The sequence below is a fragment of the Xenopus laevis genome, chromosome 4L (assembly GCF_017654675.1).
Source record: "Xenopus laevis strain J_2021 chromosome 4L, Xenopus_laevis_v10.1, whole genome shotgun sequence".
In the NCBI taxonomy this organism is placed as follows: Eukaryota; Metazoa; Chordata; class Amphibia; order Anura; family Pipidae; genus Xenopus; species Xenopus laevis.
In genome coordinates this window covers 20327805-20343680 of record NC_054377.1, presented here as the reverse complement: position 1 = coordinate 20343680, position 15876 = coordinate 20327805, and the positions used below count along the sequence as shown (strand labels likewise).

At 36.8% G+C, this 15876-nt stretch overlaps 1 protein-coding gene across 1 annotated transcript in view; it reads left to right on the top strand.

Moving 5' to 3' along the window:
- Window positions 1–2855, top strand: part of LOC121402878 (intestinal mucin-like protein) — a 28996-nt gene extending 26141 nt beyond the window's left edge. The window contains exons 18-19 of the mRNA XM_041589603.1: window positions 1111–1234; window positions 2681–2855. Of these exons, the coding sequence (XP_041445537.1) occupies window positions 1111–1234; window positions 2681–2855 (299 nt within the window). The remainder of the gene's footprint in view (window positions 1–1110; window positions 1235–2680) is intronic.
- Window positions 2856–15876: the final 13021 nt, after the last annotated feature.

Below are 15876 nucleotides of genomic sequence, written 5' to 3'. Positions count from 1 at the left end.
TTGGTCAGCTCATTTCCCACCATATACGCACCGAATATCATACGAAAACTGTTTTGTACAATATTATCTGTACGTCTATGGCCACCTTTACAATGGCCTGGCAACAAATGTATATGGGAATTTTGGACTAGTGGCAATGAACCAGCCTAATATGTTAAACAGGGCAATTTGATTGTTGTAACAAGATTTCAAGAGAAGTCATTTAGCATCATCACCAGTACATTAATTCTTTATGGTTGATATGGTTGGTTAAAGGAGGCCCAGCAGCAAAAGCCAGGGCAAGTACCATAGTCTTGTAATATTATGAGACATATTTGTAAATAGAGACTTAATTAGTATTAACAATCTCTGTTTCTGTCTGGCCCTTACTTGGTTTGTGCTTCTGATGTTTTCTCTTCCTTATAATTCACTATTCTATTGTGAAACGTATTGGATGTGATAAATATTATTTTATAATACACTAACATATCCCCCCAATACAGGGAACCATTCAACTCTCACCCAATGGATGCTGTAAAACATGTAAGTTATGTGTATTTATTGTATATGATTGTATATGTTTCCGTGTGTTTTCATTTATACAAGATCATTTGTACAATTATTGTAGAAAAAACAGGTGTCAATTAACAAAAAAGAATATACAGATATGGGACCTGTTATCCAGAATGCTCAGGACCTGGGGTTTAATTATAATGGATCTTTCCGTAATTTGGGTCGTCATGCCTTAAGTCTACTAGAAATTCATTTAAACATTAAATAAACCCAATAGGCTGGTTTTGCTTCCAATAAGGATTAATTATAACTTAGTTGGGATCAAGTACAAGCTAATGTTTTATTATTACAGAGAAAAAATAAATTATTTTTAAAAATATGGTAGATAGAATGGAGTCTATGGGAGACAGCCATTCCGTAATTCGGAGCTTTCTGGATATCAGGTTTCCGGATAAGGGATCCTATACCTGTACTATGTAAATTATAAAAAAGAAAGTATATTTAAAAATCATTTACTAAATTACATGGAGATTAAAAACTTCAAAATTGAATGTTAAATGATGTTGGATGTTATAAAATAGTCTTTCTTTAAATAACTGGGATGTAACTGCACTACAGGTGTCCCAAAGACTGGCTCCTGCAAGGTACAGGCATATGATGATTACTTGACCCACCAAGGGTGCACATCTGTGACGAGGGTCAGAATGTCTCGCTGTGAAGGATCATGTGGAACATCTTCAATGTAAGATAAAAATAATTGTTACATAAATTAAATAAAGATTATGATAATTATATACATACTGTACATGTTCAACTGCCCTGCATCTCTCCAACTTTCTGATATTTTTGAGCCTATTTGCTGAAGAGCAAGTGTTCTTTACATTCACAAGTCACTGTACATGGTTAGGTTTATTATATTTGCTTACTGTCCTTAACGTTAATTTGAGGAGTTGTTATTTCTGGTCATAATAATTATACTGATCTGTCTTTTGTGAACCATATTTTTCTCCTTAAAATGCAACTCTCTCTATATATATATATATATCTATATATAATACACAAAAGCCATGAATATCGTGTAAATTATATCCTTATAAACGGTGAGTAGTGATGTCATCAGTTATAAACAGTGAGTAGTGATGTCATTTCTGTCACATGACTCACTAAAATTTGTGTATTATAATAAATAAAGTACCTCCAGTTGTAAAATATGAGGATATTAGAAGTTACCTCGGAGTTCCATGACCTGTATAAAAACACTCGGCCTTCGGCCTCGTGTTTTTATATGGTCATGAAAATCCTTGGTAACTTATAATATCCTTATATTTTACAAGAGGGGGTACTTTATTCACTATATATATTTTTAGAATTCTGAATGTGAGATAATTGTAACTTCAGTTCATGTACAGAATTCTGTGTTAGCGAATAATCCCTGAAAGATGCTAAAAAAAAACTTTAATGAGTACATCAAACTGTCTTTAGAATTGAGGATTGATTCGGGGTGCCAATTATTACATTTACTTTGGGGATTATTCACTATATTATATGAATTTATCTGGTTGGCCGTTTTGGGGCAAAACTCAAATTTTGGGCTTTTCAAGCAAAAATCCCATTTTTACCCAATTTAATTTAAAAGTTTTTTTCAATAATAAATAAGAGATTTGGTCATGGTTTTTTTATTTAAATAATAAGATACATTTGGATTTTAGTAAATAATCCCCAGTAACTATTCAAAGAAACATGCTCTTCTGGATACATTTGTTTTGATTCCCCAGATACAGATCCAATCAAAAAATCAAGGCATTTTTGAAAATTGATGTTCACAAGGAATTTAAAAATAATTATTCATAAAGCAGCTCCCTGGGTTTTCTTAAAGCCTATACAGGGTGCTACAATGCGTTTGTGAAAGCATAGAAAGGTATAAAAGACCCTTAATTGGGGAAGATGCTGAGGCAAATGTTGGTTGCCAAGGCTTTCTAGAAATACTATTAATTTAATTTTAACTAATTAATATTAAATAGAGTAATTATATTCAGAACTCTTTTTTATACATATGGGTTTTGCAAATATCTCATGAGCTGTTTTCTAAACAAAAAATTAGAATTTAGAAAGAAAACAGTTCTGTGTAAGTTACCACCCACCATGCACAGTAATTTATATTTAACTTCAATGTATTTCCTCTATCTAGATACTCTGCTAAAGAACAGGCTATGTCCCATACTTGTTCTTGTTGCCAAGAGGTTCAGACTACAACAAATAAAGTGAAGCTGCTGTGCCCTGATGGAACATTACTTGATTATAAGTACATTGATGTGCAGGAGTGCCAGTGTACAGGCACCAAATGTCCAGATGGAAACGTTTAGTCTAAACATTTAAACATTTAAGGAGGTATTTTAATCAAATAGAAAAATAAATTAATAATTTAAATAATTACAATAATTTCAAATAAATTCATTGTTGATTTGTATGATTTATACATTTGCCTCCTAAAAATAAAGTACTTTCATGCATTGAAAACATTACAGTCTGAAAGATTCTTTCTTATGCTTCTTCTAACACTGCTGCAACTGAAATCTTCTAGGCTAATAATTATATGAAAATATTGGTGGTTTAGTGTGTTGATACATGAATTAATATAACTTGGTATGGGAGCAGAGGTAGGATGAACTACTGGCTGAGTTATTGAGCTTGAGCAAGATTAACTAAATGGGAAATGTCAATGTAGGCACAACCTGTTTTATTGGGTTAGATTTGTAAGAAAGGTAGAGGAGAGCAGGCGATAGAGATAAAGTAAGCCATCAGCATTAAATATATTTATATTTTATTTAATTATTTACCTGTACTCCATATCAGCACTCACTAGGATATCCCCCATCCCCATGCCCCATGACCCTCCTCAAAGTTTTACATCACCTCATCATCCTCTCTCGCATGTTTTTTTCATGCTGCTTTCCTTGCCTCATTGGAAGCAATATATTTGCTCTTTAACATTGGGAAAACATTGGGTTTGCTAAAAAAAGGAGAGCTAGGGACTGGGGTTTTTCATGCACATATCATATACTGGGATCTTCAGGGCGGTTCTGCTGTAGTTTAAAATGGGTGACACTGCCATAAAAGTGCCATTTCCCAGTTCAGATGCTATGCGAGTACTCCAAGAGGTAACTTTTGAGTTTAGTTTTGAAGACACTGTGGGAGGATTCTCTCAGGAGAATTCAGGAATAGCATTCCAGATATAAGAAGTAGCAAAACAGAAGGGTTTACGGTGGCAAACAGCAGTAGTAGTGTTGGGTGCTACCAAGTGGTGGATCTGAGAGGAAAGGAGGAGTCGGCTAGGAACATATAGATAGATAAGAGAGGAGATGTAGTGAGGTGCAGAGGAATGGAATGCAGTGGAATTTAGGTTATGAGGAAGAGTTTGTAAGTTATTCTTTGTTTTATGGGAAGCTGGGGAGGGGCCTGTACCCTCTGATTAGAGGAGGAGAATACTGTCAGCAGTACAGAGTCAGACTGGGACACCAGGGGCCCATCAAAAACCTTAGAACAGGGGCCCACCCAAAAACCCTTAGACCAGGGGCCCACTCTAAGTATTATCTTCCTTCCTCTCCTCACTCAAGCTCTATTCTACTAGTCTCTTTGCTTTACATGCTTTAACCTATTGTTCCATCTATTTAGCCTCTTTACTCTCATAGAAATAGGAAATGGCCATGAAAAAAGCCAAATGTTTAGAAGCATGAGGGCCCATTGACACCTGGGCCCACCGGGAGTTTTCCTGGTATATTGATGGGCCAGTCCGACACTGCAGCAGTATGTAAGAAAGTATAATATGCCCAGGAATATGTTAAGGCTCTGACCATGATGTGGTGGTGGGGGCCACACACCTTAAAGAATGCCATGCCTGGTAGCGGAAAGAGGGGTGAGTTATGGTACTTTAGCATTAATATTGACTTGCCTGAGGGTAGCTGGACAGAAAAGTCCCACCCACAGTACTACATTTCATATGCCGCCACCAAGCAAAACTTCTACCAGATGGTGTGAGGGTACCTATCAGTGACTGACTGGTGGTCCAGGCCTGTTGGCCCATCACCCTTTTTGTGGTTGGCGGTGAGGGGACCAGGGACTCTATGGAGCCACTAGATTCTGGGGGGGACCCCTCCTGAGTGTATATAGTTAACAAGACTTTAGGCCTTTGTGGTTGAACCACCACATCCAAATTACCCCTACTCTTTTTTTGTGTCTACTGATAAAACACAGTACAGGTTTGTTGTTTTTTAACAAAACCTTCAGTTCAGTAACCTTCAATTATTCACAATATAACAGGTTTGTCTTGTGTTTTAAGCTTTGCCTGGAAATATAGTTGCTTTTCTAAAAACAAATTGAAAGTAAAGGCAAGAGTGATAGATTTAAAAAAAAATGTAAAACCTATACAATAACCATAAACATCAACATGAGTGTTGTAACCATGAGTTCTGTTGGCCTTAATACCTCAATATAGTAATATCTGCCAATGTTATCACTGTATAAGTGAAAGAAGTTCCTATTTTTTCCCCAATTGTTAAGAATTTTGGAACCGTATTATTGAGAAGAGTGATCCTGTATTCAAAGTCTGGTAATGGGCCTACCTAACAAAAAAAGTGAGAATATCCTTCAGTATATCCTCATGCATAAAACGCAATAGTAGATTTTGGATTACACCCCAAAGGGGATGAATTTGGAAGAAATACCAGAAGATATAAGGTACAGGAGGCTTCACCTCCAACAAACTCATGAGACTTTGGGAAATGTTGTATGTAGACTCACAGGAGTGAGATACCAGTGCATTTGAATTTTATAAATATACTCCTTTTGCTTGGTACATGTGACGCAGCCTTTAGCATGTTTCCAAATTAAACCCCAGTTCTCACTTGGAACTTCTAAGCCTAACACACTCTACCATTTTAACATGTCGGAATGTTGTTTAACAAAAGAATCAATTTTCAAAGCATGTATTCTCCCCCTCCATGCACAGAAAGAACACAGATACAGTAAGTATTCAGGTATAGAGGTATTCACAGAATCTGTACATGCATATCAGGAGGTTTTCTCCTCTGCTGGCCTCTTCTAAGGGGGTTGGCAGTAGTTGTTGGCATATAGCAGTAGAGAAGCCCCCTGATATGTGTTGGAGGAGAAAGGATTATAACATTTGGTCCATACATGGAAGTGTGCCTCATCGGCTATTAAAAACTGGAGGCAGCAGGATGAATATCTCCTGTTATATACTATTTACAGGAAAATAGATATTTCACTACTTTTAAATAGGAAGACCCCATCTGGTATAAATATTTACTCTTATATGGAAGCTGTTGTATCATGTTGACATCTTCATAAATGTGTTTTTTTTTTTAATGAATATGCCTGTACTTTGACTATAGATACCTGTCCTGACCATTGGCTGTGTTTGACTTTGTTTTCGTATCACTCTAGTCTGTAAGCCATTACTGGTTTGGTCTCTCAAGTGAGTAAGACCACTCCAAAAGTGTCACTCAAGTTGCCAGTTAATTGTTGTTAGCAATAGTTCATGTCTATGGGTCTTTATGTATGTAGACTTTTTGGCCAAAGCTCTCTGTGGACCCTTCTGATTGCATTTCTATTTCTATTTTTTATTAAATTCAAATAATTCAAATAATATTAAACAATGTTGAATTCAAAAGATGTTTCTACAGCCTCAATCCTGCTGTTCTTAAATACAACCAGGCAGTTTCCACCATCAGGGCATCAGGGCATCAGGGCAGAATTGATATAGTCAAAGATGCGGGCTACCAACTGTATTGAGTAAACCTGCAGTTACAGTGCTGTACAGAGGACCCAGTATATTTTGAGGACAGGCACAAATGTGGTTCAGTTGGAGGCAGAAGGGCCTCTGTGGGCAACAATCAGTTAAAAATAAGGTTGTCATTTAAGAGTTAATCAAATAATACGTTTTGTTTTTCCCTTAGGTCATTTTAGAGTATACTCTATCTTGCCTACGTGCCCTGTGCTAAACCTCCTCTTTTATTTTAGGTTCAGAAACCACTTCTTCTAATGCGTAAATTATTTGCTGTTAAATTATTTGAGGTTGGATTAAGTTCTAAATTTTAATCTCCAGCACCTCTGTTCTGTGTCTCTTTCCATAATTTTAGTGTTACATTCTTACTAAGTCATATTTGCTATTGTCTGATTGACTTTGTTAAATAACAAAGTTGTCTTATGGAAGTTTTCAAAGTTACTGTAGCCCATTGTGTTTAGCCTTCGAGTGATGATGTGGACAACAGGTGTCTAGATCCTTAGTTGTCAGATACAGCATGTACTCTGTGTGCAGTGAGATTACAAAAAAGCATTAGTGCACATCCATATACGAATTTCAGTATACGTTAAAATAGGAATTTCACCTTTTGATTTACTTTTATTATGTTATAAGTAGAACTAGTGTAGCAAATTTTTACTTGGTCTTAATTATTTTTGTTTGATTTAAATTACTAGTATGGGGCCTGATGGTTTCCAGATAACAGATCTTTCCATAATTTGTATCTTCATACCTTAAGTCTACTAGAAAATCATTTAAACATTAAATAAACCCAATAGGCTGGTTTTGCTTCCAATAAGGATTAATTATATATTAGTTGGGATCAAGTAGAAGGCACTGTTTTTTTATTACAGAGAAAAGGGAAATCATTTTTAAAAAGTTGGATTATTAGAATAAAATAAAATCTATGGGAGAAGAACTTTCCGTAATTTGGAGCTTTCTGGATAATGGATTTTGGGATAACGGATCCAATACCTGTATTAGCTTTCCTGCATATTTACAGATCACAACTGAAAATACAGCTCAGGCAACTAAAAACCATACCTGCTGTGAGTGTTCATTTGTATTATTATTTTATTTCTTGCTTTTTATTTCAGACACTCACCACTTCATAATCCATTCTGCCTGGAGACTGGGGTTTATAATTAAGTTATTATTCCCATGTTGAGGGTTGTATAACAAAAAAAAAACATATTTTATACAAAAAAAGGTGACTAATTTCAGATTGTCTTAGAGTAACTGTCTATATCACGTTAGAGTGAACTACCTCTTGAAATGTATTTTCAGTGCTTGTAGAGCCTCTGACTATATTAAATCATTATAGATCAGGAAGAAAGTGATGAGCGGAATTTTTCACCAAGTTTTGCCACAAAAATGAAGCCCATAGACTCCAATGGGTGAAAAAATTGTCAAGCTTCAAAAATAAAAACCTGCTGCCCATAGACGTCAATGCATTTCGGCAACATTTCGCCATTTCACAAATTTTCGACAAAGTGAAACGGCTCAGATTGGCCCATCACTAATTGTAACTGAGGCTATTTGAAATGTAAATATTGGAAGCAATGACAAAACAATACAGGTGTTCTTTGCTATTCCCCTGAGAAGACATGCAGGAGCACTAAGGGGTGCAAGAGCATGTCCCATAGTGATTATGCATGGATCACTTCTGCATGGGGGAATGTGGCATGGGGTGCACAGCACAGCTTCAAGGGCGCAGCTGAGATCTGTCCATAGCCATTGCCTCCCGCATCCTCTGTTATTCCTTAACTTGTGCATCATAATGATGTGCAAGTTTTGCGCTAGACTATGGATACTAATTCCTACACTTACCAGAATCACCTAAACCTACAAATTAATAAAGGACACAAACACAGGCTCAGATTTAGGGAAAGGCTACAAAGGCCCTATCTATACTAAGGCAGTATCTATAGAAAAGTTGTTGCTATTAAAAAATGAAGATGTCAGCCAGACATAAATATGTAAATAGTAAAAAAAAATGAAGCAGGAAGGGATTGAACAGAGATTCTGAATTGTTATTTTTAATCTGTCTACACACATGAGGAACCAGCTAATGAAGGTTTCCCTCTGTCATCCACCCCTCCATCATTCTCCCCTACCTCATGTCACCCGCCCCTCCATCACTCACCCCTCCATCCCCTCTGTGTCTCCTCACTTTGTTGCTGTTGGGCACACTTGCATGTGCACATGTGCGTGGGGGGGTGGCCAGCTGGTTGCCTAGGGCGCCTGACCGGCCTGGCCCTGCTAGGGGTTTTGTAGATAACAAGTTATCTAATCCCAGGCGGTGTTATTCTGTGGATACTAAAGCAAATAAAGTACTATCTTGCATAAAAAAGGCATTAACCCAAGGGATGAAAATTGTTAGATTCTGTTAAGATTCGAGCCTAGGACCTTTGGGTTTTTTAGCTCAATACCTTAACCATTTGGCCAGATGAGCAGCCTGTAGTGTTTCTTACTATATGTTACCTGGCCTCTGCAGCCCCTATCCAGCAGCAGACTGATTGGTTGCAGTCAGCCAATTAGGGCTGACTCTGCCCTATTTTAGGCCAGCCAAACACTCCTTGCCGGAGCATTATTGGCCTTCCTAGTACTGTGGCAGCGCCGCTAGCTAGGTTGTTTCAGCTCTTGCCCTTTTCCTGTGATTCTTCCTTGCCTAGATCTGCCTTGTCCTTCCCTGTCTTGCCTTGCTTATTTTGTCTGAACCCTTCCCTGTCTTGTCCTACCTTGTCCTGAACTTTGTCTTGTTTACCTTGCCCCATTCTGCCTTGCCTTTCCCTTCAGGTTCTGCTCCAGTCCTGCCTTTAACCTTGGTTCGACCTTGCCCTGCCCTGCTTTCCTTGCTATTCTGTATCTTGATCTGCTTTCACTCCAAACCTTTCCCTGCTTTGACCTTGTACTGACCTTGCCTCACCTGTTCCTGATTATTGCTTCCTGTCCCTGCCTTGTACCTTGTACCTTGTACCCCCCTCATCTTGCCCTGCCTTTTCCAGTCATCTCCTGCTATCCGCTCCAGTCCTTTCCTGCTATCTGCTCCAGTCCTCTCCTGCTATCCGCGCCAGTCCTCTCCTGCTATCTGCTCCAGTTCTCTCCTGCTATCCACGCCAGTCCTCTCCTGCTATCCACTCCAGTCCTCTCCTGCTATCTGCTCCAGTCCTCTCCTGCTATTCACTCCAGTCCTCTCCTGCTATCTGCTCCTCTTGCTATTCTGCTCTAGACTCTTTCTGCTCTAGTCTCCTTCTGCACTCTAACCCCAGTTTGATCTGATCTACGCCTTCACCGTCCTGTCCCATCCAGTCTGTTCCTGTTCCACTCCTGCTCCATCCAGTCTGTTCCTGTCCTGAGTCATCGCCCTCTTCATCCTGCCTAGTCCAGTCCTGATCTTCGCCCTCTCCATTCTGTTCTGCTCTGCACCTGTTCCAGTCTGATTCATCGCCCTCATCAACCTGTTACTGCCTTGCTTTTAAGTGTTCCCTAGGCACATACAGCTCCTGCCTCAGCGCCCCCTACCTAATCCTTGACAAAAACATAATTTTGCTACTTTATAGGTCCCTGGCAATGTTCCCTCTAAGGTGTGCACTGGTGAGCACACACACAAATTTTGAGGCCAGCACACACAACTATTTGTAAGAAGAATTTCGTGTGAAAAAACAATATTTTGCATTAAATCTGAACTGACACTGTTTTTAAAAACTGTGCACACAAGTTTAGCTGAGAAGAAAATTCGAGAGAATATTGGTCCCTGGTAAGGCCTCATCTGGAGTATGCAGTGCAATTTTGGGCTCTAGTCCTTAAGAAGGATATACATGAGCTGAAGGGAGTGTAGAGACAGGCAACTAAAGTGGTTAGAGGAATGGCCAACTTGAATTATGAGGGTAGACTGTCAAGTTTGAAATTGTTTTCTCTGGTAAAAAGACACTTGCAATTCATAAAAGTTTCCAATTTCATTAAAGGACATTACAGAGAAATGACGCCTATAGACTCTAATGGGTGAAAAAAATTGCCACATGTCAATATTTTGTTGCAAAATTTGGGTTGCTTTGAAAAAAAAAAATTGTCACTCATAGACTTCTATGGGGCAGATTTACTAAGCTCGAGTGAATAATTCGAATGGAAAAATATTCGAATTTCAAAGTATTTTTTTGGGGTACTTCGACCATCGAATTGGTCAAATTTGATCGAATTCGATCGAATCGAATGATTCGAATGTTTCAAAGTAAAAATGGTTAGACTATTCGACCATTCGATAATCAAAGTACTGTCTCTTTAAAAAATACTTCGACTTCATACTTCGCCACTTTAAACCTACCAAGGTGCAATGTTATCCTATGGGGACCTTCCCCAGCACTTTTCTAAGGTTTTTTAGGTCGAATAAAAATCGTTTGATCGATCGCTTAAAATTGTTTGAATCGTTCAATCGAACGATTTTTATTTGATCGTTCGATCAAAGCTTTGTGCTAAAATCCTTCGAATGCTATTTTCGAATTCGAAAGATTTTACTTCGAGAGTCGAATTTCAGGGTTTTTTAGGTTTTAGGGGTGTGTGTATGGATGCTGGGTTTTCATTTGGAGGGGTTGAACTTGATGGACTTTGTCTTTATTCAACCCAATTGAACTATGTAACTACTATGTAATGTCATTCTGTGGCCACTAAAGCAAATAAAGTTCTGTCTTGCATATAAAAGGGCATAAACTCAAGGGATGAAAACATAATTGTGCCTCTTTATAGGTCCCTTGTAAGGCGACACCTGGAGTATGCAGTGCAGTTTTGGACTCCAGTCCTTAAAAGGATTTTGTCATTATTTTTATGATGGAGTTTTTGTTTCTAAATTACACTGCAAATAATTCACTCTACAATATCAAATTGAATTCCTGAACCAGCAAATGTATTTTTTTATTAGTACTATTGGTGTGTAGGCAGCCATCTCAGGTCATTTTGCCTGGCCATGTGCTTTCAGAAAGAGCCAACCTTTATGATGAAACTGCTTTCTGGCAGGCTGTTATTTATCCTACTCAATGTAACCAAATGTGTCGCAGTGGGACTTGGATTTTACTATCAAGTGCTGTTCTTACATCTACCAGGCAGCTGTTATCTTGTGTTAGGGAGATGCTATCTGGTTACCTTCATATAGTTCTGTTGTTAGGCTGCTGGGGGGGAAAGGTAGGGGGGTGATATCACTCCAACTTGCAGTACAGCAATAAAGAGTGACTGCACTTTATCAGAGCACAAGTCGCATGACTGGGGGCATCTGGGAAACTGACAATATGTATAGCACCATGTCAGATTTCAAAATTAAATATAAAAAATAGGTTTGCTCTTTTGACAAATGTATTGCAGTGCAGAATTCTGCTCGAGCAGCACAATCAACTTATGGTTTTTGCACTGCCGGGTGATGTTGTGAGGGCTGATTCAATTAATGCCTTTAAGAATGGCTTGGATGATTTTTTGGACAGACATAATATCAAAGGCTATTGTGATACTAAGCTCTATAGTTAGTATAGGTATGGGTATATAGAATTTATGTGAGAGAATGGAGGGGTGTGTATGGATGCTGGGTTCTCATTTGGAGGCGTTCAACTTGATGGATTTTGTCTTTTTTCAACCCGATTTAACTATATAACTATGTAACTAAGTGAAACATGTAGTACTTAATTTATAAACCAAATGCCAATCGCTGCAAATGCAGTGGGCATGAAAAGTAAGCAATAGTACCTGAAATTACCACCCTCCACCTGCTGTGACAACCCAGAAAAAGTCACAGAATATAGAGAACAAAGTAATGCACATTAAAACAAAAGTTTTGTTTGATTTTTTCAAAATTATAATTAAATTCATAAATGTATTTATTGGCTGTCACAGGTAAGTACAATAAATGCTCTACCATTAATTTGTTCACTGCAGGGTGTAGGGGGTAAATAAATGGTGTTACGTTTGCTAAGTGTTTAGTAACCTACTGTATGACAACCACAGGCAGCATTTATTGGTTAGCTGTTGATAACAAACACCTGATTGATTGCCATTGGTTACAAGATATGAGTACACTCATAATTACATTACCCTATTAGTCTGAGGGGCCCATTACTAACTATTGAATTTAGATTTTTTTCCATGATTTTTCTATGATTGTGATTTTCCTATTTTTTTAAAAGCTCTACAAATTCAAGATGTTTTAAGTGTAAAAATCACAAAAATCACTATTACAAAACCCATCCAGGAAAATGTGGTTGAGGTCCAAAAGAAGTTAATGGGAGCTGCTCTGATCCGCTTTGGAGTTTTAGACTTTTTTGGATTTTTTTTTTCTGGTTAAAGAAAAACTTGAATTTTTAGGGATTTTGTGGAATTCATATTTTTAAGAGCATGATTCAGCATTATTTTCTGTACATACTTTTTTTATTCGGATCTTTTAGTACAGTAAATGTCATGACACTTGTAGTTTTAGTTGTGGTTTCAAAAACCTTTAAAACCTCTAAAACCACTAAAATCCGACCTTTGATAAACAGGCCCATCTCCCATCACTACTGTCAATTAAAAATATATATTAGAATACCTAACAGTGGCATGAGAATGTGGAATAACTAAGTACCTTTTCAATATGTATCCTAATTAAGAATGTACTTTTTAATTTATGGAAGATACTAATGTTCTTCTTGTTTTTTTTTGTTTTTTTTTTTGTAAAGTAAACAAATTATATTTACCCATCATTCAATTCTGAAATCACACCAAGCTGAGGTTTATGCAACCACTGTAGCATTGGAGTCACATGAAGTTAGTAACGACCTGTGTTATTTGCTTGATGACTGATGTGCTTGAATTCAGCTTAGTGAATACCTAGGGATTATATGACATTCACAGCATCATTGGAAAAAATAATATTGGTTGAAATTAAATTATATCTGTTTGGATACTCGGTTATTTCTTAATCATGAATGTCAGAAGTGTTTATTTTGTTTTTAGTCATGTGCAATTACTTCATATTTCTGTGTATCTTGACATGGCATGTGTGTATTCTGCATCTGGGTTCAGGTTAAAGGTTAGAGGTTAGAGAGGCATACACCAAATCCCAACCCAAAGACATTGTATTTTATTATAGGAAATAATAATTTTTAACTGTTCTTACCTGTGATTATTAGTGTTGGGTGAATTTATTCACCAGGCATGGATTTGTGACAAATTTTTGCATTTGCAACCCACAAATTTATTTTCGCGAAACTACTGCAAAAATTTGCAGTGGAAAATTCACTGTGACAAAAAAAAATTGTCACGCATCAAAATTGTTATGTGGCAAAATTATTTGGACACCCATTGACTACATTGCATTTCACAATTTTTTTTCGGAGTTTCACAAATTTTTTCAGCAAAGTGAAACGGGACAGATTCGCCCATCACTAGTGATTATGTGATCTTCATCTTGATTTTGCTTAACAGGAGAGAAAAAGTACAGAAAAAATTTAGCTTTTTTTTTCATTAGAAGATACAGACAAATGTAGCACAGTTGGCATATGTCCCAGCCAAATAGGTGACAGAGCTAAAGGTTATAGCAGTGCCAAGAAGCAGACAACGTTGTGATTGGTTAGCTTGTATGCATGCTTAATAGTGAACAGGCACTGACTAAAAAGTGGAGGTATAAGAAATTTTAATTCGATTTTGATTCAAATGGTTTGTGTCAAAATTCCCAAATTAGAAGCACCAACTCGATCATCTAATTCAAATATTCTCCAACTAAAACCATCTGAGATCATGTAGAAATCAATGGCAGACATCTGTTGAACCATTTGAATATGTTAATTGCCTTCCTGACAGTTAAGTTTTTTTTTTTTCAGAGGAAAACTCAAATTTTCAGGCTGGGACTATTCGATCGAATATTAGACATTTGAGTTTTTTTCATTAATAACTTACAACTTCAAGCTGTAAAAAGAACTAGTAAAAAAAAACTCATGTATATTCGAAATTCGACCGTTGATAAATAACCCCCATGTGTCCTTTTAAGTTTTTCAACAGTGGAGGGGTTTGGAACTTGAAAGCACTATTAGAGCATCATTGATATTTCCCAAAGTAATATGCTCTTTCAACAAATACACAGTATACACTACATGCAATGCAGAAAGCCGCTCAACCATGAAGTGAAACATAAATGATTTATGTTTCTTCTGAGCTTTTCAGTGAAAAAAATTGGAAGAAAGTGTGAATACGATGCTGACAAAATACTAGCTTAGTTGCAATAAATACAAACTGTCGATGATAGATATATATATATATATATATATATATATATATACATATAACAAATAAGGGAAAGTTGTGCACACCACTTATTTATAAAAACATTAAGGGGGGTGCAATGAGGTTGTAACCACAAAATTCACATAGACAACTACAAGAAGTCCTCTGCACTCAACCCATTATCAATATATTAAGGACAGTGAAACATTTTGTGCCTTAAGCTACTAAAAAAGCCTTACCCTTTAAACAAAACAGGGATTGTTTATACATATATTGCAATATATTTAAGTCATCCCCAGCGTGGCTAGTTCCTACACTCAACTTTCATCTGAGTCATTATTGCTTCATTATACATTTTATAAAGGGACTAAGTTTTACCTGCAACTTACTTGCTGCTTTCAAAGTAAAACTCCCAAACTTGGTTGCCCTTTCATTGGCCACCAGTGGGATCATCTGACTATAGCTGAAAGGGTGGGAGCTACAACATGGAGCTGGCCACTGCGTCTGTATAAATTATAACAAACAAGGGAAACTTGTGCTCAACACTAATTTTTAAAAACATTAAGAGAGGGTGCAATGAGGTTGTCACCACAAAATTCACACAGACAAATACAAGAGGTCCTTTCAGCTATAGTCAGTTGATCCCACTGGTATCTAATAAAAGGGCAGCCAAGTTTGGGAGTTTTACTTTGAAAGCAGCAAGTAAGTTGCGGGTAAAACTTAGTCCCTTTATAAAATGTATAATGAAGCAATCAAATTCTTTCTGTAGGCGTCTCGAGTTTAGGAGCCAAAAAGTTGAAATAAACCACTGATTTTTTCACGAAAGACCTGTGAGTGCAGTTCCTTCCTTTTTTTGTACCTTTACATTAATTTATAACCAGCACTCAACAGTTGTGATCCTTTGATTGTGTGCTACAGCCCAAATAGCTTATATACAGTATGTAGCTTTTAGCTGACTTGTTTCAATAAGTATTCCAATTTATTTTTTGTTTCTTTAAGATACAACTACTGTTATTAACAGATGTAGCCTTAGAAAAATCTCTGTAGATACAAACATACACAAAACTATGTCTGGCTTAATACTAAATCAAATTTAATTATATTCACGTTTGAGAAACATTTAAAAATTTGCTGCATCTTTGTACAATTCTTTAAATCCTATGTTAAGTTTTTCCATAATAAACTGGAATCAATTTTGGAAAATGTATTTTTAAAATATGAATGAAAAATTAGTTTTACAAGTAAACAGTTATTTGCAAGAGTATATATTTTCAAATGCATGGATTTTAGTTACATGTTTATAACCATAAAACCTGCTAGGTTACACTTTT